Here is a 23,611-nt window from a genome sequence, read left to right as displayed (position 1 = left end):
CTTTTGTTCTTTTCTTTCTATTCTTAGGGGATCTGAAGCCATGGGGCTTTTAAATTCATCATGGTGCAGGAATAGGGCACTACATGGCTTATTTAAAGTCATCATACTCTATTCTTTAATTTTCATTCCATTAAAGGCAGCATATATACTGATATTTTGACAAAGATATTTTAAAATCTTTCTTATCTGTATTTCACCTCTTTAAATGGAAGGCAGAAGGAAAGAAGCATAGGAGAATAAGCAGTGTTTATCCTCTTTGAGTGTTCCCTTCAATCTGTCTGGCATGTGTTTTAAATTATTCATATACCCCTAAAGGAATAGGCTTCCTCTTAGGGCAGGTGGAAGCTAATTGATATCTGATATGCCAGGAGTTCTCTCACAACCAGCTTCTAACAGCCTGCATAGATTTAGCATTTTTCTGCTACTTAGTAATTCTGTTTCAGCTTCTCTCACCATCCTGTCACACTGGGCATTCTGGAGCATTTGCAAACTAGTGAGAGGAAAACAAAGGAAAGAAACTTTCAGGCTGCTTTGTAAATGCAACATTTCCTCTGAGTGCTTTGACATGCCTCATGATTAACTATTCAGTTAATTCTGGCTGCCAAATTAGGAAATTAATCCTTACAGGAGAGGTTCAATATGCTTTCAGTTTCATTCAATGTTATGTATATTGTGATTATACCAAAATTCTTGTATGATCTGTATTTCACAGCAGTTAGGGGTTTTGTAATCTGATTATCTGAGGGAAAAAAATCCTTCCTCCCTGACCCCAAAACAAGTTTTGCCTCGTGGTTATTTCTATGGTCAGCATAGAACCCAGATGTTGCAAATGTGTTTCTCTTATAGCATTGGTATAGAAATGACTCTGTTTTGGCTTAATCATAAGTTGTTAAAAGTTCAGAAGAAAAGTAATGTCAATTTTTATTTGGTAGCAGCTGACTGTGTAGCTGGATGTGGATGCCTTTAGTAGCTTAATTCTTTGTTTATTTCTTTTAAAATAAACTGTGAAAGGAGAATTATGAGATGTTTCTTGCCTTCAGGTTTCAAAAGCATGGAATTAACTCCTCTCGCTGCCATATGTGTAAATGTTCTTTTGGCTGGGAAAGAACTGAACATAAAGGGTCCCATTCAGGTTACACTTCCTCTTCCCACAACTACTGTAAAATCAGGAGATGCTGTACCTGCCTGGACATTTGATATGAAAATTGGTAAGTGGGTTATTTGTTATTTGCTTTCTAGCTCATGCCTGTAGGTTTGGGCACATGGCACTGTGGGTCATGGAAGATTGATGGCATTATTCTGTGAGGTGATGGTCAATAGGTGGTCATTTATTTTAATGGACTAGCTTGAATTGTTCAAAGGTATTTCCCTGCTTTCATTAGTTCAAAAAGCTTCAGTAAAATTCATTAGCACTCCTCTTGCCTGCATTTAGTGTACTGGATTTTTATTTTCATGGGAGGCTGAGTGTTCACAGAACATATATTTTAAACTTCAAGCCTAGTAATTTTGTGAATTCCTTCTTACAAGAAAGCAAACCAGGATGCTTTGTTTAGCTCTAAAGATCCTCTGACACTAGAACTGGAATAGATACTGCTTCAGTTAACAAAAGCAATTCAGAAAGTGAAATGAAGGGGAAATAAGAGTTATCCAAGGGAACAACATAGTTCTTCCAGTGTGCAAAGAGGAGGCTGGGGATTAGTCATTCTAAACCTTTTGTCATCCCTTCACATCTAATTTTAGTCAGGAGGGAGTAATGAGCTATGTCCATGTAACCCATTTAGATGACCTGTATTAGGTGTGGGTGCATCAGTGTCCTGATTGTCCTGCATTGCACCTCACAGTCGCCACCACACTTGAAATATGAGTATATATTGAATATATAGGCTTGCAAGTGAATGAGGTCACATCTTGCTCCTTATGAAGGCAAAAAGCTTTTTTTCAGTATTTGGAAGTACAGGAGAGGGACACCAGCTCTAACAAAGTGTTGTTTGCACTTTCAAGGAAGAAACTGATCACCTTAATGGGAAAAACTTAAAGAATGTGGATTTGAATTAAGGATGTGTTAATAAAATTTGTCTAGGCTGTTGTGTGGTGAAAAAGTAAACTGGATAAGCTTTGGCATAGAAGATTAAGTCTGTCTTTACAACTAGAAGACTGTAGAAGACTGGTGGAAAGAGATGGCATTTTAGAGGGTTTTAGTCTGAGGTGGTAAAATATTATCTAGGGTTTAAATTTCTTATTGCCACAGCCACTTTTGCTAGCTCCTGTGCTCATGCTGCTTTTATACCTCCCTAAACAAAGCTAAATCAATGCTGTTGTTAAACAAGGAGTTGACAGAACTGGAGCAGCACAGGATCAGATTAGAATACAAACCAGTGTAGGGTGTTTATGTGGATGTTGAGGGTCCTACTAGGCATCCCTACATAGGCATGTTTGCTTTGGGAGTAAAACAGGAGCTAGGAATATGGCCTGCTGATCCAAACCCCAGTAAAATCAGCTGTTTCTTCCTCTCCAATGGGATGTACTTTACAGAGATTCCATAAAGGCAAGCTGTTTGTCATGGATGCTCTCTGAGGTGTACTGTTCACTGCTGCATGCTGAGGAGAGGGACAGAAGGATGGGGGAAAAAAGACAGCAACTTTTTTGGGGCATAAATTAACCTGTACTTTTTCATCCCATTTCTTCCTTTCTTAACAATAAGAATTTGCAACTGTATTTGCTTTCCGGATGTTTATTCTGAAGTATTTTCCTTTTATTTTTTACCTGTGATCTGACACACGCAAAATGACTTTTTCCCAAGGTAACTGAGTAATAGCAAGGCGTGTTTTATTCAAGGTTCTGGTGATTGAGGGCAGCTGAACATCTCAGCTCTGCAGCAGGCATTGCAGAGCATCCATAAGGAGCAACAGGCCCCCATCTGAGCTGAATGCAGAGCTCCTGCTGCACTCAGTAATGAGGCTCTGGCCTCCAAGATGCTGCATGTGGGATGTCCCCAGCAAGGCACTGACACAGTTTTTAACTCTCAAGTCCTTGGGAAATGTGTTATGATGGTAATCAGAGCTCCCATGTCAGCACTGATAGTGGCAAGGGAAGAGGTTTGTGTGTGCTGTGCTGTGGGTGACCCATATGTAGCAGGAAAAAGATTTCTGCTTTCACAGGTCTGCCTGTGCAGTGCTCCTGGGGCTTACTCCAAGTGGAGTAGTACTGAGACTTCCTGGAAAATGAGCTCTGGTAACTGTACTCAGCTGCTGTAAATGCAGAGTTTGTTCATCTGTATTGAGTGTGGCTTCCTTCTTATGAAATATTTTGCTGCATTAGGGCTAAAAGTACTTTGTGGATTTTAATAGAATTACAAAAAATAGAAAGCTTGCTTTCAACATTAAATTGAGAATTATATCCTTCTGCTTGAATGGCAGTAAACCACAGAGAAAATGGGCTTACTCATGAATCACATTTTAATATTATTTCTTAATACCAAGTATTTTCTATGTAGTATATTGGGGGAAGATGTAATTTGCTAAAAAGGACAGCAAACATTGTATAGCTTCTGGAGACCTAGAAGGTATTTTTGCCTTTTATACAAGGTTTGCTGGTATTACTTCTGACTCTGGACAAGATTTCTCAGGTGGCTGAGAAAGCACTTTCAGAGCTCTAGGTGGTTGATGCTGCCTTTCCCCTCTGCCAGCCATCACAAGCACTAGAGAAGGCCAATGCTTTATTTTTTCTGTGTGTGCCTTCATCTGTAGCAGGTGTCCATCCTCATCTTTACCTCCTGGTTGGAAGATACTTGCTTTTCCTTTGCTGAAAGAAGGGTCCTGGAAGAAAATAAAATTGAAATTAATTTAAGCTCCAGCTTACATGAGTTATACTATTTTCATACTTTGATTATTGGTGTTTTAAAAAAGCTGGTGGTTCTCCCTACCTCTCAGTATTTGCAGGTTGCATATGGAAGATTGGTTACATGAGGCTGTTTTCTGTCCTTAGAAATTTACAAATTACCCACAACAAACGTGTTTAAGTGAGTTAATTCTCTCTCTTTGAATGGATGCTTTATTAATTGTAGAAGCTGGCATACCATAATACCTTTCCTTTGCATTGCCAAACAGATGGTGTGGATTCTGTGTCCTAACAATAGCACTTCCTTGGGCTAACTGAACTGTTACAGCCTCGGGGCAGGGAGCAGGAGAGAAGCATCCAAGACAAACGTTTTTTATCATATAGTGGTTTAATAAGATTAAAATGTTTTCCCACTGAGTTCTGCTAGCTGATGTTAAAGTTGTGTTCATATGCATCAGTTACCAGCTCCCTCATTTTTTAGTCTTGGCCTTCATGCATGCTGAAGGTTGTATACTAGGCTTTCTCAAATTATTTATGTGCATATCTATGAAAGACAATTATTAATCGGAAATGAATCATATTGAGTTTAATTCTGGTGAGTAATGTTGATGCTTTGTTTCAAAGTAAATGGCTGCAGATGGATGTTTGCAATTAAATTGTCAGGAGAGGAAATTTGCCTGTTTGGCAGAAGCTGTGTAATAAACAGTGGCTAGGTCAGAAGTTTCAGTTTTTCCTGTGACCTTGTACATTTTTGATAATGGCCTAATTGCTGATGGTTTGAGGTATAGAAGAATCCTGCATGGCATGTGCAGTGTTTTGTCTTTTTTTTTCCCCCCAGGTGCTTGGGTAAACCGTGGGCTAGGAATGGTGAAGGAAGTGGATGGCCAGTTGGTTTGGACATACAATGCTCAGCACTTGGGCTACTGGATAGCAGCTCCACTGCCTGGAACAAGAGGTATGGCAACAACTGGCCAAGCAATTGCTGAGTGCCCCATGTAAGGCTGTCAGTTTGATTGCTTCATTTAACAGCAGGGAGGGAGAAGTGAAATGCAGCTTCACCACTTGGATAACTTTTGTTCGAGTCCTTACAGTGGTTTTCTTGCATGTTTTGAAAATTCATATGAAGGGATCTGTCATAGAAACAGTGCGGCTAATTGCAAAAACAGATAGCACTCTCTGGCAGAGTGCTAAGTAGAAAATGTAGACCACTTTTCTAAGTTAATTTGGACAATTAATACAAATATAATTTGTCTGGAATGAAGTAGATGTCATGGTAAGCCTTTAGTATTTGGGATGAACGTGTCATTTTCACTATCCTGTTGAAATAGCAAGGTGAAAAGGAAAGGATGACTAAAATGCCATTGAAACACAAAATCACTGGAAAAGCACTGTTCAGTTTATTAGCTCTGCACATCAAGTGAAATAATTTGGTTTTAAGAACTAATGCTTGTCTGGTTTTGTTTGATAATCTAGAATCCATTATCAGTGCTGTTTCCAAGGACATAACAGCCTATCACACAGTGTTCCTTACGGCCATACTGGGAGGAACAGTTGTCATTATCATTGGATTTTTTGCTGTTCTTCTTTGTTACTGCAGGTAAGCAAAAGAAGTTCCAGCGAGCTCATTATGAGTGGAATTTGAGGTTGATAAAATAGTCTTTTGAGGTTAAGACTTGTTTTCTTAGCTAAACTGTAATGTGTAGCCTAATATTTTTTTTTTTTAATTATAGTTGTTACAGAACTTCATTTTAAGTTTGTGATGTCAAATTAGATTACAACTTCTTAACCAAAGTCTAACCTTCACCTTTGGTGGTCAACAGTCCAGTATTTCCTAATATGTTCTGCAGTCACCTTACTTCTCTTTTGCATAGGGATAAGTGTCGTCAGACACAGAAGAAGGAAAAAAACTCAACCAAGCTGGAGGTCATAAAAAAAGACCAGACAACGTCAACAACTCACATAAATCACATCAGTGCTGTCAAAGGGTCTTTAAAGCTAGAGGATAAGTCACAGTTATATACACCGAAGATTTCTTCATACAGCCCTCAAAGGAGGCTGTCCATAGACACAGAAGATGGAAAATCACAAGACAATTTTAAAATCTACTCAGAGGATGCTTCGTATCAGTCGTCCTGTCAGACTGGTCAGGCAGGAAATTCAGCCCATTCAGTGGAGCCTGGTGCTGGAGTGAGGCTTTTACAGCAGCCAAAGCACAGTAACAGTACTATTTCCCAGGCTCCTAGGGACATTCCAGACCAAAACAGGTACCTTTCCCTGAAAGAAGAGATCTATGGGCTTTCCCATATCCCAGAACATCTAATGCATATTTACAATCAGCCTATTGCTATTCTTCAAACCTCAGACCTTTTCCACTCCCCAGAGCAACTGCATCCTGCTAAATCAGCAACTTTGCCAAGGAAAGGGCAGCTGGTGTATGGCCCCTTGATGGAACCCATGAATCGTGACAGTTACATGCAAACGCTCCCCAAAATGCCAGTGCACTCTCATCCTCAGCCTTCTGCCTGCAGAGATGAGAGCAGTGCCCTGGATGGTGAAGAGGGCTTGCCTTCCCAAGCATCCAACTGGGGCCGGTACACCAACAGCTTATTGGAATCTGTCTCTGTTCCTGGGACACTGAATGAAGCAGTTGTAATGGCTCCGTTTTCATCCGAGCTTCAAGGGATTTCAGAGCAAACATTGCTGGAGCTCTCTAAAGGAAAACCATCTCCACATCCTCGAGCGTGGTTTGTGTCCCTGGATGGAAAGCCAATTGCTCAAGTGAGGCATTCTTTCATTGATCTGAAAAAGGGCAAAAAAACTGAGAGTAATGATACTAGTCTGGACTCTGGTGTGGACATGAATGAGCATCATCCTAACAGGAAACTGGAGAGAGAGAAAACTTTCATTAAAAGTATGCCACATTCTAAGATTCTTTACTTGGAAGATCTGGATCTGAGTGGCAGTGAAAGTGGGACCACTGTTTGCACTCCAGAGGACCAGGCTGTGAGACACATTATGGAAGGAGGGACCGGGCCAGTCTTAGAACAACATAATGAGGAAGGTCTAAGGAAAAAATCTCTACCAGGAAGTCATGAATCTGGTATCCCTTCTGCTAAAAAAAGGGATAGACCACCTCTCATGAAAAGAGATAGCAAAACCAATATCTGGAAGAAAAGAGAGGAGAGGCCGCTTATTCCTATAAATTAAAACACAATGTGCTTTGTGCTGTTGCTCTCCCTGCTGGTTGTTGATCTCTTGCCTGCTTCTGTAATTCTGCAGTGTTGGGTTTACAAAGGAAATGTTGTTTTCTAGTATCAAGAAAAGTTTCATTTTTTAACATACAGTTTGAGTTACCAAACTTCAGCTGGGCAATTGATATTCCATGTGAATTGAAAACAGGGAAATGCTACTATTAAACTTTTCCAGTTCCTAATTTTACTGTCAGTATGAGGAAGGCCCACATTTTACTTAGCCTGTCATTCTTGGACACACTTTTGGGAATGCACAGTGAGAAATGTAGGCACATGATTTAATTTTTTTGTACTTGTTGCTAATGCAATGGTAGCCTAGTTAAAGCCATTCCTAGCCTTGTTCCTAATCAACATGACCATCTGTACAGTATTTTATATGTGAACTTTTCTAGCTGTTACTACTTCTTTGTATAATGTCAAATGTTTCATCCATTGGTCCCATGACACCAGCAGATGAGCTCTGCTGGATTTATCAGCAGAGCTCTATAGCATTACTGCCCTCCCTGTGTGCCCATCCATGTGCAATTCCATACAACACTGGGGGAAGGGGAAGTGTACAAGTGTGGCCACTGCAGGTCTCCACTATCTTAAGGTGTTTCCCATCTGCTTTGTTTAATTCTGCTTTATTATGGCCCATGGATATTGAAGACTGTAATGGGCTATGAAGGGTCCGTGTCCAGCAGAAAAGGACTGGTTCTGGTAGCATTTGGAACTGCTCCCACTCCTGAACCCAGTGTCTTGTTTTGGCTTCTTTGTCTGTGAAAATCTTCTCTTCTGTATGCTGTTGGGCCAGCTGTGCTCCAGAATATAGTCTTGAATCTCTGCCTATTTCTAAGTGAGAGTTTGGCCCAAGATGAAGAAGTGTGCAAGATTAGAAAAATTATGCCTTGGAAAGAGTTTCTTGAGCAGGAAATCTCGGCACCGTTGCTTTTTGTTTTATGTTTAAAACAATGGGAGATCATTTGAGGTTTTTGTGCCTACATTTTGCCAGCCTGAGCTGCTTTTGTCTAGGTTTGCAGAGGAGTTAAACAGGCTTTAAAAGTTGGGGGGGAGGTTATGAGCATGAGACAGCAGATTGCAAAAATTTGGTCTACAATGCAATATAAATACTATTTATGACTCATCTTAGAGTTAAATTTACCAAAAGTCATGAATGCATGAATTGTAACTAAGATATATATAGAGGAAGGAAAGGCCATCAGAATATTCTTTAATTTTAATGTTCATCTTGTCAAAGTGATCATTTCAACTTTGGCTAACAGAAAAATGGATGCATCTCTTAATGTGCTTCATATAGTAAACAGAATGTATTTCTGTGGTTTTGAGGCTGTTTCCCTGATGAAATAAGTTCCAGCATTTTGGCTTTGGCAGTTTGATTATAAATCATCCTAAAAGGCTTTATAAATATTTCCCTTAGAGCTTGGTTAAGGGTCTGTACCAAGACCCAAACATACAATGCCTGTATTTGAATTGTGATGTGAAAGGACCTCAGTTGTCTGCCTTGTAGTACGCTCAAGAGTTGGGAAGTATCCTATGCAGCTGGGCTTCTGGGAATATTTACTCAGGAAATATTACTGTGAAATATGTCTGTTGTGTTGGGATTGTCAGTTGTTTGGTGCTGTTTCTAGAACAATATGGATGGTAACCAGGATGGTACCAGCAATGCATCAGTCCATAGTGAGCATTTGCTTCATGAACAAAATGTTCCTATTGAGTTCACAAGTATGAAAGTGCAAATTAAGTTTGAGATAGGTGTGTGTATGGTAGGTTGACCTTGGCTGGATGTCAGGTGCCCATCAAGCTGCTCTATCGTTCCCCTTTCCCAGGTGGACAGGGGAGAGAAAATAAGATGGAAGGCAACTCCTGGATTGAGATAAAGCAGTTTGCTAAGGCAAAAGCAAAAGTCTTCGTGTGCACAAAAAGGAAAAAAATAGGTTTGTTCTCCACTTCTCATCAGCAAGCAATGTGTGGCTGCTTCCTGGGAAGCAGGGTTTCAACACATGTAGTAGTAGTTGCTCCAGAAGGCAAACCTAGTAAGTAACAAATGCCCCCACTTCCTCCTCCTTTCCTTAGCTTTTATGAGCTGATGTCAGATGGTATGGAATATCCCTTTGGTTAATTTGGGTCAGCTGGCTTAGTTGTGTCCCCTGCTAGGGTCTTGTCCACCCCCAGCTTGCTGGTTGGCAGGGAAGGTTGAGAGTCAGCACTGATGCTGTGCCAGCCTTGCCCAGCAGTAGCAGCCAAAACACTGGTGTGTTGTCAGCACAGCACTGGGAAGGCTGCTATGGGGAATGGACTCCAGCTCAGCCACACCAAATATCCATGGGCATCACCATCACAGGTGGGAATATCAGTTCCTCTGCCTGGAGCACCTCCTTCCCCTCCTTCAGCACTGACCTTGGTGTCTGCAGAGTTGTTCCTCTCACATGTTCTCACCTTGCTCTTCTCTGGCCACAATTACATCTGCACAAAAACTTCTTTTCCTTCTCAAATCTATTATCACAGAGGTGTCACCATCATTTCTGACTGGCCCAGCCTTGGTCAGCAGCAGCTCTGTCTGGGAGCTGCTGGCATTGGCTCTGCTGGACATCATGGAATCTTCTGGCAGCTTCTCACCCATGTAGAACCCCCCACCATCAAAACCTGATCACCCAAACCCAATACATATGGTGAAGCAACTCTGCCTGCAACCCATGGAGTGCAGATATCCACCTGCAGCCTGTGGAGGATGCCTGAACAAGGCTCTGAACCCATGGGAAAGCTGTGCTGTGGCAAACTCCTGGCAGGACCTGTGGAGACAAGAGGTTTCCTGGTAGTACCTATGGGGGACTCATGCTGGAGGCAGGCTGTGCCTGAAGGACTGCACCCTCTGGAAGAGTGAGCCATGTTCGAGCAGTTTGTGGAGAACTGTTGCCCTTGAGAAGGACTCAAATTGGAGAAGGTTATGGAGAGCAACCTCCTGTGGGAGAACCCTGAGCTGGAGCAGGGGAAGGACTGCTGTCCTTGAGCAGTGGCAGAAACATGTGATGAACTGACCTGTTCCTGTCTCAGAAACCACACGTGGTGGAACTGACCCGTCCCTGTCTCAGAAACCACGCGTGGTGGAACTGACCCGTCCCTGTCTCAGAAACCATGCATGGTGGAACTGACCCATACCTGTGTCAGAAACCACATGTGGTGGAACTGACCCGTTCCTGTCTCAGAAACCACGCGTGGTGGAACTGACCCATACCTGTGTCAGAAACCACATGTGGTGGAACTGACCCATCCCCTTCTCAGAAACCACACGTGGTGGAACTGACCCGTTCCTGTCTCAGAAACCACGCGTGGTGGAACTGACCCGTTCCTGTCTCAGAAACCACGCGTGGTGGAACTGACCCGTTCCTGTCTCAGAAACCACACGTGGTGGAACTGACCCATACCTGTCTCAGAAACCACGCGTGGTGGAACTGACCCGTTCCTGTCTCAGAAACCACACGTGGTGGAACTGACCCATACCTGTGTCAGAAACCACGCGTGGTGGAACTGACCCGTTCCTGTCTCAGAAACACACGTGGTAGAACTGACCCGTTCATGTCTGCCTGTGTCACTGCAGGGAGGAAGTAGAGCTGGGAAGGAGGGAGGGGTGGGGGGGAAGGTGTTTCTAAGATTTATTTCACTTGTCATTATCCTGCTCTGGTTTTGACAGTAATAAATTCAGTTAATATCCCCAAGATGAGTGAGTCTGTTTTGCCTGTGACAGTATTCAGTGAGTGATCTCTCCTTACCTCAGTTCAGGAACATTCCATTGGATTTTCTCTCCTCTGTCCACTGTGTGCAAGGGATTGGTAAGTGTGGCTTTGGTGGGTGCCTGGCATCTAGTCAGGGCCAAACCACTACAGTGTGCAAATAAGTATGTAATTAAATTGGCTTCAATAACCTAAAAGAAGTTTAATTAGTGATTCATCTATTTCAGGTGTGAAGATGGCTTGTCATATTAGCATGCCTTTGGTTCTCTTTCTAGGTAACAGGAATTTTGTTCTCCAATATCAAATATATTTTCACTAGAACTTTTTTTTTTTAAATGTACCGTTGTACTGGATTTTTTAATATGACTTTCTAGGCTCAGATATTGACCATTTCATTCTTTGCTTTGTTGTATACATTAGTAGGAATCAATCTGTATATGCACATTTCTTCTGAAAGCTGCCCTTGAGGTTCAATATTGCCCTGTTTGCAGAGTTGCATTGGTTCTGATAGCTCCCTTTTCAAAAAGAGATTATTATGCATTCTGTTGAACATAATAGAAAATCCCTGACAAGCTAATGGTTTTGAGGAATTCATATTAAGTCCATATGTCTTTACTTGAAATTTTGGTCACTTACAGTAATATTTCAGATTTTTTAAATGCATTTTTCATTGCATATACTAAAAAGACCTAGGTTTTCAAACTTACTTGCATCATCAAAAAATACAGACTACTATAAATGGCTTTATTTACATGAGTTCAAAGGAAACAAGTTTGGCATTCCGTTGTTCTCTTTCTCTGGCAGACTAGGTATCTGGTTGTCAAAGAAAAAGGATTGTAAATCCAACTCTAAAATTATGATTATGATTTATATTCATACAGAATATTTCAAAATATATTATCTCAGTCTTAATTTTCCAGCTGTATGTTGGAATTTATGTGCTGGAAAAACCTGTATTACCTGCTAGAGATTAGAATTCTTTCTGGTTTTATATCATTTTAAAAAAGAGTTTGACTATTCTGAGCTCTAAAAATTTTAATTCCACAAAACATTCTATGTAATGTGTAATGTTTGAAGACAGAATGTCATAGTGAAGTGTCACAAACTAATGGTTTTGTATATTTCTCTATATGATTTCAACACATGAGTTTTTAGGAGTTACTGAATTTATTTTTTAATATTTTTTTTCCTGTTGTCCTTTTGTGGCATTAACAGACTGTTAAAATGCTGGTGCCAGAATTAGGCCTATACAAAAATTAGCAAGGATTCGTGGCACACAGCTCTTGGAAAGGCTGGGGAAACATTCAGATGTTTTCACTTCTTTGAATCTGGAGGTTGCTTACCTTGAGAATAAGGAGGAAATGTCTGTGAGCCTCTTCTAAGGAGCGGGGAACGAACAGGGAAAATTGGAAAGGGTACTGCTTCTTTCTGATGCTAGTTTGCAAACTGATACGTGTTTGTGCTTTGGTGGAATCAATTCTTTCTGAAGAACACAAATGTTTGCAAGACTTATGTCTCCGTTCTTCACAAGGCACTTCTTGAACTGTCAGCTTTTGCAAAGAAAACCTTTATTTATGTACGTATAGTTTTAAGTGCAAGCTCATTGACAGTAATTTTTAGATTGTTACCAAATGCTAGATATTATAAATGAAAAATAAAGGGTGGGAGAACCACTTACAAAGCACATTTGATTAAGAGAAAAGAAGTCCTTATAGTGCAATCAGAAAATAGAGCTCTGGTATTACAAACCTGAAAGTAAAAATTATGTGTTGATTAGGGACATTACTTACCACCATAAAGCTAGAGGTGATGCACCAAAAATAATCCAGGATGTAGGAATGTTTAGTTGTCTCATTTGTTTTTATGCAGTAATTTGTACCAAAGAGGATGAAATGAATAGGCACCAGTATAAAGTCTTGTTAGTTAAAAAGTGATGAAGTTTCACAACACTTCTGATCAAACACTGTGCAAATGAAAAGGCAGTGCACTACATCTGTTGTCTAGTGCTTTACATTAGGAAAATCTGGAGATAAATTAGCCTGCTGAAGTGCCTTTGTTTCATCAGACTTATTTTATCAGTGGGACACCTGACTATCTGAAAAGCACATTATGTTTTTATTTTCTGTTAGCCAAAACGCCCTGAATTCATACAATTATATAGCTTTTATAATATTTTAAGAGGCAGATGTAGTGTTTTTTTTATGTTGGAATACTGACTTTTGCATGTTGATGATGATGGTAGTTGTTGTAAAACCTAGTTTTTGTATTTTATGTTTGAAAAGAAATTAAAAAAAATATATCTCTAGCAATCTGAACAGTAGTGTCTTTTAAAAATGCTCACACGGGATCTGATTCAACTTTGTGTGTCAAGTGCAAGCATCTTGAAGTCACTGGATTTACAGGTATGAAACTGACTGGGATATTAACTTCAAAAATGAAATTAATGTATGTTTATATATAAACTATTAAAATGATAGAAGTCCTTTCTTCAGCTGCCAACTTTGCTTGTCAGTGGCAGCAGAAATTGTATGAAATGGGTACATAATTCTTATTTTCTAGAACCAATTTTTATCTGAATTTGGAGCCTAACCTGCATTGTTTTTAATAGCTTTTTAATTTTTTAATTCAGTGGTATTATGAAAACACAATACTATGCCTACGAAGCTAAAGATGAGCATTCTTTTATAGGAATTTGTACTAATTTGTGCCACACTTCTAAAAGTAGGCAGCTACATTTGTGTTAAAGAATTTGTATGAAAGGTGGTTTAAATTACTTGAATCTGAGCTTTGTTTTCTTTTAAAAGCAGTATTCATTTTGTTCTGAAAAAATAAAAAGCTTCAAGTTTTTTAAGACTGGCAGGGCAAAACTGTAATTTCTTATGCTAGCACTCTCAGCCTGAAAACTATTTCACCAAATGATTTTTTTCAGTCAGTTTTAGGACTTACTGAACATTCCTATAGTCTCCCTCCCCAAAACATCCTGGTACTTTATTACCCAGGTAATTGATTTATTTCCTTTGAAGCACTTGTTGCACTTCAGTCCACGTTAGAACAGTACTATTTTTACATGTCACTGTGTAGAAAGGCAGTTTTTAGTGCTCATTAGAGCATGTTACTCATACAAAGCCTGGCTCTGGATGTTGCAAGGCAGGTGAAATCATGGCACTGACTGTGCTCACCACCTTTAATTCAGGAGCCTCTTATTCAACAAACACTTCATGACCTCGCAATTATTTTCAAAAACTCTCTAGTATGGATATTGTTTGTGTAAAACAGTCTTGATATTCAGCATCCTGGTTTTAAGTATTTCTACCTTTTTATATTTTGTCAGAGGTGTCTTTTCATCTCTGTATTTACTACAGTATCAGTGTATCTGTTGCTGAAAATGTAACTAAGGTTTGTAAAATGTTACAGCTTATGCAATATAATAAAACTTGGAAAAAGTTATCAACGCCTGAAATTTTATTTGTTTATCTTTGAAGCCCTGTGTTGTTTAGTGACATCCCTCAACACTTTCTTTCCAAATATCATTAAATGTATTTCTGTCATCACCATAATTCCCATGACAAAAGAATGTCATCCTCCTTCAGGTTACCAATTCTGATAGAGTCACATTCTCCGTTCTGTTTCTTGTGAAGAAAAACTTATTGTGATCTTCAGCTGGACCTTGGAGAAATTTCCCTGCAAACAAACAAAAGCACATAAGCAGAATAAGGAGCTAGGTTAAAAAGTTTTTAATCCTTTATGATGAAGTCGTAGCTAAATTATTTATTTGGAAAAGGACAATCCAAGTGCATACTACAGAATCATTCGGAGATGTACTGTACTAAAAGCAAGTTTAAAAACATTTGCTTTGTTTGCCATGGATGTTTGTTTGCAAAGCATATGTTGTCTACTCTCCAGGTGAAGCTGATGCCAAGAAGCTTTTTAGTTTTTATACATTTTTCATCAATTTGTAGCTCTGCAGGCTACTATTATATAGTTACATAGCTCCTTAAGTGACTCAAGTACTTTTCTTAGCTTTTGTCTTACACTTTAGAACAGCAAGCTAACCTTCCTGGAATCTTACCTAGTCTTTCCTCTGGAGTGAACCAAGGACATTTTGGTTTTTTCCAGATATTGTAGACATAGTAAACGTGGGGCTAGAAGCTGGGAGGGGGCTTCAGAGGGGGGAAGAACCAAAAGTGAGGATGTTACTTAATTAAATGTTCCTCTAATTGGATGATTTCTGTTAAGTATGCTAATTTGTTGCACATTTAAAATTGTCAGAGTCCTGTACCATGCATTTTGCCACAGTTGCACCTGAAGGACCTTCATTGAAGGTAACCACTTTTTGTCATTTAATTCTGTTTGGCTTGTGTCTTTAAACATCAAAGTCAGTTACTTATAGTAAGGCAGAGAAGTGACAAGCTATAAGGTATACTCAAAGACTGTCAAAACACTGGTTTTAAAATATTTATTGTAGCACTTTCATATGCTGGAAATACTCTGTAGTTATTACAAGGGTATATTACAAGTTATTATAAAGTTCAGTCTTGATTTTTCTGTTGCATTGACAAGTTGTTTAATTTCTAAATTCTATTAGAATGAGAATAAGTGCACATTTTCTCTGTGAAGCAAGCACTTCACTGCAGAGCCATTCTCCAGTTCATCTTGGTGGTCTGCCCAAAGTTTTAGGTATTTAATGTGAACATTACCACAGATGTATCTACAGAAAATGAATTCCAAATTGTTATCTCTCCAAAATTAAGAAAAATCACATAGCAATACTAAATAGTCTTCCCTCTTCCTCTCCACCCACATTTTATCTTCTAAGATGGCCTCATTTCCCCAGATGGCAAAAGGGCTGTAACAACTGTCAGGTATTTTTTCTTGTGAATTTATTCTAGCATTAGAAGTGTAGCAAGTTAGAGAACTAATTTTATGCCTAACCTGTACTAAGGGAACTGAAGCACTTTCCTTAATAACACCTCCTGACACACGGGACAAACATCTTCATCAATTTCTCCCTGATCAATCCATTTGTCATTCTCTGCCTTGTAAGAGTTTTACAGAGAAGGAATTAACTGTGTGATTATATGAAAGAAGCTGAGTAATGTTGCTGTAGCAAATTTAGTTTAATAAATTTAAATCAGTGTTTTAAATTAGATCTAAATCAAGGGTTTAGTCCCCCTCCCAGGTTATATCCCTGCCACTGATTTCTCCAGTGACCCGATCGAGCTCTCCGGATTGCCAAAAGAACAAACCTCGCCAAACCCACCCATAATTCTGTTCATGTGGTGGGTTTTAATTCAGCCTGTTGAATTTTGAGGTAAGTAGTACATCCTTATTACTTTAACAGAGATGGTGCAGGGGCAGGAGCGCAAGTGTGACGGGGAGCAGCTGAGGGAGTTGGGGCTGTTTTATAGCCAGAGATTTTATCGGTCTCTACAAAAGGAGGGATGGACGTCGGGCTCTTCTCCCAGGTGACAAGTGACAGAACGAGAGGACACCAGCTGTGCTAGGAGAGGTTTGGCTCGGACATAGGAAGAATTTCTTCACACCAAGTGTGATCCGACATCGGAGCGGGGCTGCGCAGGGCGGCGCCGCTGCCCCGCGGAGCTGCGGCTGGGCGGACGGGACGTGGCGCTGCTGTCGGGCCCGGTGCCGGCTGCCAGGCCGGCCTCGCTGCCCTCGGAGGTGTCTGGCCCCGGTGGAAGCCGTGACTGGGTGATGGACACGCACACGGAGCCTGCGTTCCCGCTGGGAGCGGCGGGATCCCGGCGGGCGGGCGGCCCTCAGCTGCGGGCGCTGAGGGCGCTGCGCCTCAGCCGTGCGCCCGCGCCGCAAACAAACACCCCGAGATTTACTGGGTGCTTTTGAAAGGCTGGGCACCCCCGCGCTGTATTTTGTGCTTTTGAAAGGCTGGGCAGCCCCGCGCTTTATTTTGTGCTTTTGGAAGGCCGGGCAGCCCCGAGACCCGGCTTGCTGCTCTGCGCGGCGCTCGCTAGGGCGAGCTGCTGCACTCCCTCCAGCCTGCAGAAACCGCGTTTATTCACTGTCTATTAAATAGTCCGAACACCTCTTCAAACAGTTAATAGCTGCGAGTCTTTTGGTAATAAAGAGTAATTGATGTAGTTTTTGCACATATATACGTCAGTATATATATATATATACACTATATATATATACACTATATATATATATATATACACTATATATATATATATATACACTATATATATATATATAGTGTATGTATTCTATATATAGTATATATACATCTATAATAGTGTATTTATAGTATAGAAATACATTTTGTACATACAATATATAGTATAGCTATACTATAATGTTATAGTATATAATAGTATTTATATAGTGTATATTTACTATATTTAGTATATATAGTATATATGTACTATATATACACAATATATAGTATATATGCACTATATATACACAATATATACTATGCCATATATATACTATATATACAGTGTATATATATACTGCACCAGTATATATAATTGGTGTAGTTTTTTACTAGTGTGTAGATATATATGTACACATATCTCTAACCTATAACATGTGACAGTATATATAATACATAATAATAAATTGTATATGATATTATATAACGTTACAATATATTATATAACATACAATATAATGTGTATAGCATATAACATAGTATGTATTGTAGCATATATTATAATATCTATAATATTCTAGAAATTATTTATTATATGTATATAATATGAGGAAAAATTCTTCCCTGTGAGGGTATGCCAAGTCCCTGGCACAGTTTGCCCAGAGAAGCTGTGGCTGCCCCATCCCTGGGAGTGTTCAAGGCCAGGTTGCCAAAACTTGGACCAACGTGGGATAGTGGAAGCTGACCCTGCCTGTGGCCTTTAGGTCTCCTTCCAGCCCAAACCATTCTATGATAATGTGGTAATGGAGGTTTCAGTCCCATGTATCTTTTTTAAAGCATAAGGAATTCTTCCTGCCCTGTTCTTGGCTCCTCTGAAGTGCCTTTTTGTTTCAGAAGTGACTGAGTCCAGCTGGAATGTGACAGAGATGGAGCCAAGCTCCCAGACAGGCAGGAAGGGTCAGCAGAGGGGCTGGGGGGTGCCAGAGGAGGAGGGATGAGGTTCTGGGACCTGGCACTGTGCCACACCAAACCCACCCTGTGCCTGATGGTGAAGGAAAAGCTGATCGAGCTGCAAAATCCAGATCGGTGCAGAGGTGAGACCAAGGTTAGAAAGGTTTTTGAATGCTTGACTCACGAAAGAAAGAGGGCACTGAGTGAGAGAGACCTGTTGCACAGGTGCAGCCACCACAGGGAACAGCTCAGGTGAGCTGGTCACAGCTGTCACTTGGGTCAGGCACATCAAACTGAAACAGCTAAAGTGGCTGTTTCTAAGCTGTGTATCAAATAGTCCTCAGAGGAAATTATTTAATCTAATTTTGAATAATCTTAAACTAATTCTGCCAGCAGAATCAGGATAAAGGGAAGGGAGCAGGAAGAGGATCAGTAGACAACATCCCTACGTGCAAAGCTCTTACGCCAAGTTCTCAAGATAGCATTTTTAGCTAGGCATCACAGACTTCTTGTAAAATCTTATGGATCAGCTCATTAATTTTCTCTTCCTTGTTTTCACCATTCTCTCCTGAATGTTTTAGTATACAAAAAGTTATTTTTCATCTTTCTTTCCCTTCTAAGCATGAGATGTTATAGAGTTAACAGCCATGAAAAACTGTTTTGTACCTGCTGTGTGGGAAGAAGAACCCTAAGAGTGGTTAAAGTCAATCCCTAATCTTGTGATTAATACAATTCTTAATCCTAGGTTTGAGAATGGCACCTAATAATGCTTGTACCTTGCAAAACTTTTGAAGCATGGAATTACAAATACATTTAAAGGATTAAATTACAGATTATTTTGGATTTGTCCACAGAAAGAGCTTCAGAAAAGAAACTGTAAATTTTAGAGATTAACAGCTGCATTTAGCATATTTTGGACGTGTTTTCCCCAGGTCAGTGTATAGAGAACCCTTTTAGTGAGAATCCAGGGAATGTTGTTTTATTAATAGTTCCCTTTTGCAGTTACAAAATTACATGACATGGCACAAGATGCATCAATTTGCTCTTACAAACTGTTTACCTCTGAACTATTTTCTGTTCCAGAGTTGGTCTAGTATATATTCACTTTTTATTTTTCTGGCTTTACTGGCCTCAGAGCACAAGTGTTCCTAACTCTCAGTCCCTTATAACATTACAGAATTTGAAATTGCTCTGATCTATTCCCCATTCAAACAGATTAGCTTGTACTGATTTTTGCCAGCAGACCTTGAATAGTATGGGCACTCTCATGCTTTCTCTCAGGATCCACTTGCATTAATAATGTTTAGAAATAACTGTGTGTAAAAGTAATAACTCTTGTAGGTCTTGTCCTAATGTTTTTTGAGATGGTACATGCCTTTTAATTTGTTTTATTGCATTTTAAGGCAATGCCAGCTTCATCTTTAGTGTCACTGCACAAAAGCTTCCTGAACCCCTAGAATTTTTGGCTGTTAAAAGGTACACCTGAGTGGCATCAGCTGTCTGTTCATCTCTCTGAATTGTTACTGTGAGGTGTCCAGGTAACAGTGGATTATTTTGCCCTAATGGGATGCACTTTTGAATACTGTGGGGTCGCAGTTATGAATTCCATTTTGAAATAGAAAGTAGAAAAAAATTTGAGTTCCTGCCTCTGTGGAAGGTCAAATCTCTATTTTCTGTATACTTGGGAAGTCTCTGATTTCTAGAATTTAAGCTATGTAAAATAATACAATAATAAAGCTCTGCTCCACTCTTTGTCACCTTCTCAAGATTTATTGGATCAGAGAGCAGAAAGATGATTTTTTTACCTTGCTATTTTATATATTGGTCTGTGAACACTTGGACTTTTTTTGAGAAAGTCTCAGTAGTAAACAAAATAAAACAAAATACAAGCAAGTAAAAACCAGATATGTAATCCTAATATTTCTGGAATCTCCTGCAAATAATGAAAACAGAAGATATAACTCCTGTCAGAGATAGTGGTGAAAAAAGTTAAGTATTGTGAGACTTAAAAGTTAAGATGACCTTGTGGTAGACCAGGACTAAGGAGAAGCTCATCCTGGTTCTTTTACAGGCTTCCTGAGAGGCCTTGAGGAAAATAGTTCAGTGCTTCAGTTTTATTTCAGGAGTGTTTCCTTGCTCCTCTTCCCTGCCTGCTCTGATAGACTGATGCCCCCTTTCAGGGGGAGTTCAGGGCTCTCAGTGTGTGTTGGTGGTGACACAGTGGAGTTGTGATCAGCTCCTTCTTGCTTTGCTAACAATCACAAAGCAGTGGTCCTAAGTTTGGGGTTTGGATTTGTCCAATAGAACACTGAGCTCCTGAAACTGGGCAGTAGTTTCTGAGCAAAGCCACATGAGCACAGGTCTCTGGCTGACATCAGCCAGCTGCATTCTTTCCACATAATTTCAAGAGCTATAAATATAAAGGAAAAAAACAACAAAGACCACATATCAGAAAAACTGACTTCTCCTTTTTCCTCTCTGCCGGAAATATGAAGCTTGCATTGTAACAGAGACCTGGAACAGAGTACAGCATTGATAAATTGGGGCAGATTTGCAGTGGAACATTGTGTGATCAGTCCTGCCAATAAACTTGCCTGGGTGTTATTTTAAGCTAGGTTTTTTAATAATATGGAGAATAATATTTACTCTTGCTTATAGACACCATCAGAATGATCTCCAGTGGGACTTCATGACTTCTAAATTATTTAATCATTGCTAAAGGTAATAAGTGTCCTAGGTGTGAAACACATTTTTTTTTATATATTGTGTATTAATACTGCTATAGGGGCAACAAAAACCCACAGCAAATTATTTTTTTTCCTATGAAGAGATTGTGAAGCACTTCTGTTGCTGCTGCCTCACCTGACATCTGCAGGTTTGGTTGTTTTACTTTTTTCAGTTACCCTAATTGAGCAATAGGTATTATACTTTTTCTTTTCCCTTGTATTCATGTCTAGTTATATTAACTAGAAATGTTCCCCAGTTATGTCAGTGAAGATACTGAAAAATTGCTTTTCAACTGGTGTTGCCATAACCACAAAGTGAGCACATCAAAAGGAAGCATTGAGTTTCCTGGATCTCTGCTCAGAATCTTTTCTTCCTTGTGTTTATTATTAGTCTTTTGTTTGGATTTTTTTTTTTCAAATATCATATGAAATTGTCCAAGTGATTTTTCTTTTTCTTCCACAGCTTCTGTGTTCGTGCTGTGCAACTGTTTTTGTGCTATATAGTACAAGGTAAATCACATAGGTGTTTTATCATTATAAAACTGCATAATTCATATTAAAGGTTTTATATACTAATGTTACCTACAGTATCTGGCAGGGCAGTAAGGACATATACCCTAACACTAGCCTGAAAAAAATATTTTTTATTATGTGTGGGGTTTTTGTGAGGATCATTCCATGATCTTACTTTGCTGCAGTTCATCTAGAAGGCTCTGCAGATAAACAAAACCCTCGAATGAACTGTTCAGTAGGAAAAGTTGTGGATAATTTATACAGTGCATGACCTTTAAAGCTCGACTTCAGAAAATGACCAGAGAGAAATAATCACTAAGAACAGTTTATTTTGGCACTATAAAATGAAGTGGTCTTGATACTACTGACTACTGAGTGATATGTGCTTAAGTTTAATGTGTGCTGTACAGTTCTTCCTCACCACTTTTACTTCAGTTCACTTTGTACAAAATGACATTGTCTAGCAGGGATTCAGATTTGCAAAAGTATGTTTTTAATGACATTTCAGAAAGATTAGTACTGACAGGTTTTTATATATATTTCCTATGTGGGGCCAACTCTTCCAGCCCATTTCCTTCAGTGATATCTGGAGAGGATCTGATAAGCTTTATACTGCTTTTCACAGTTCAAAGGGCATTGTCTTCCCCTTCACTTCAGCTGACAATAACAAAGTCAGACATATGTTATCACCATCACACAGGAAGCTGTGAGCCTGCTTGTGTTCAGCAAAGTACAAATGCAGGAAGAGAGTCAGGTTGGTTAAAAGCTGAGGGAGCTGTGCTAAGGTAGTATAGAGCTAATAGTACTATAACCCAGCAATCCCATGCTGTATGCTGGGAGTGCTTCAGTTCAAGGGAGGGTGGTTATCTATTGCTGATTGGTTTAATATTGTTATCACATAACTGCAGGTATCCATTTAGAAAGTTCTCAGGTGAGAGCATCTCCAGTGGTGGGGCTGCGTTGCATTAGAAGAATAATTGCTTAGCTAATAAAGAGCAAACTGCAGTTGGGATTAAGTGATAAAGAACTGAACATGAAGTTCACCTGATCAGACACAATCTCACTCTGTCAATTGACAAACAGGATGTAAGGTTCCCTATGTTAGTTCTGGATTTCCTCACTTTAGCATACAGTGTGTTGTGTATCAAGATTAAAATGATGTACGATGTATTAGCAAGCTCATCTAGTGAAATGCTGTGAGTCGTGACAGCGTAGTTCTGGGAAAAGTGCATTTTCCACCTTGCTGTTCTTTCGGAATGTGAAAGATGGCTTAAAAGAACCTTTATATTTCAGCACTGATATCCAGTATTTGGGAACCACAGTCATCAGTGCTAAATTTGGGTCTATTTGCAGCTTCTTTTCTGCTTCCGGTACATTGTTTACAGCTTCAGGAAAGTCTTCCCAATACATGATATTAGTTCCTATCCTCTGGCTTTTGCTCAACACAGAACAAATCAGGTCAGTACACTGAGTTCCAGCTTCTGTCTCTAAGGACCACTTCAAGTTCTGCTATGATGTACTGCCTCTACCTGGAATTTCTAGGCCACACCGTAAATAACATACACAGATATCTGTAGGAATAGAGTAGAATTATGTATAAAAGAACTAGAGTAAGTATAAGAGAACTTGAGTTATGTTGACTGCTTGTCCATGCCTTCAGGGGAGTCAGGGAAGGGGTCTTTGGTCTGACAACAGTGCCAGTGAGTGCCTTACTGCAATTTGTGCCATCTCTCTACTTGTATCTCTGTTTTCACACCATCAGTGGCTATGCCAGGAGCTTAATATACTTTCAGAAGGGCTTTAAAATGGTTTACTTCTTCCATTGAGATCACTAGATTACTTTAAATGAGAAACCAGCACTCAAGCTTTTGCCATTCAGAAGTATAGATCCTGCTTCCAGTGCCCGTGTCCTGCCACATTGGAGTGTTGCGTGGATGGAAACAGCAAGCGGCTGTGAAAGTCTGGTGAAGAGATGTGATAGGTGAGTAAAGAGTATCAAGTTGTGACTCAAACACAATCTTGTGTATTGCTGAGCTGCCTGTATCTCTGGCAGGGGGCACCAAGAGCAAGAAATGGTGTATTCACAGCAACAGAAGCTCAGAGACACTGCTGGTAAAGCTCTTCATCTTACATGAGGGATGGCAGTAGCTGGGCTCAGAGGTTGTCCCTAAAGACTACTGGCATTAAGCATTACTTTAGGTCACTGCTCTAGGTGGAGAATGAGGATAACAATAATACTTGAGCTTTCAATCCTGAAATTGACCATTACGGCAAGTAACTTTTGCTGTTCCACTATGGAGTTACTGCTGTGAATATAAACTAGCCGTGGTCACATCCTGCTATAATTCTGTCAATCTCCTGTATTACTTGAAAATGCTTGAATGATTTCACCTTATTTTATGTTAAGGTCTATATCAGTACTGCAGACTTTGTGTATGTGTAAATATGTGGGTTTACATCACATCAGAAAGG

The 23,611-nt window shown here is 39.8% G+C and overlaps 1 protein-coding gene across 4 annotated transcripts in view; it reads left to right on the top strand.

Moving 5' to 3' along the window:
• The window catches only part of FAM171B (family with sequence similarity 171 member B), a 38,379-nt gene extending 24,116 nt beyond the window's left edge, over nt 1–14,263 (top strand). For all 4 annotated transcript variants that reach the window (XM_085584633.1, XM_085584632.1, XM_021540945.4 and 1 more), the window contains 4 exons: nt 1,041–1,208; nt 4,676–4,792; nt 5,311–5,434; nt 5,709–14,263. In XM_085584633.1, the coding sequence (XP_085440759.1) occupies nt 1,041–1,208; nt 4,676–4,792; nt 5,311–5,434; nt 5,709–7,044 (1,745 nt within the window). In that variant the 3' untranslated portion in view covers nt 7,045–14,263. The remainder of the gene's footprint in view (nt 1–1,040; nt 1,209–4,675; nt 4,793–5,310; nt 5,435–5,708) is intronic.
• Nucleotides 14,264–23,611: the final 9,348 nt, after the last annotated feature.

This window comes from Lonchura striata, chromosome 7 (assembly GCF_050655825.1).
Source record: "Lonchura striata isolate lonStrDom1 chromosome 7, ASM5065582v1, whole genome shotgun sequence".
NCBI classification, from domain to species: Eukaryota; Metazoa; Chordata; class Aves; order Passeriformes; family Estrildidae; genus Lonchura; species Lonchura striata.
The sequence above is the reverse complement of the archived record's forward strand: the minus strand, read 5'-3'. Positions and strand labels throughout refer to the sequence as shown.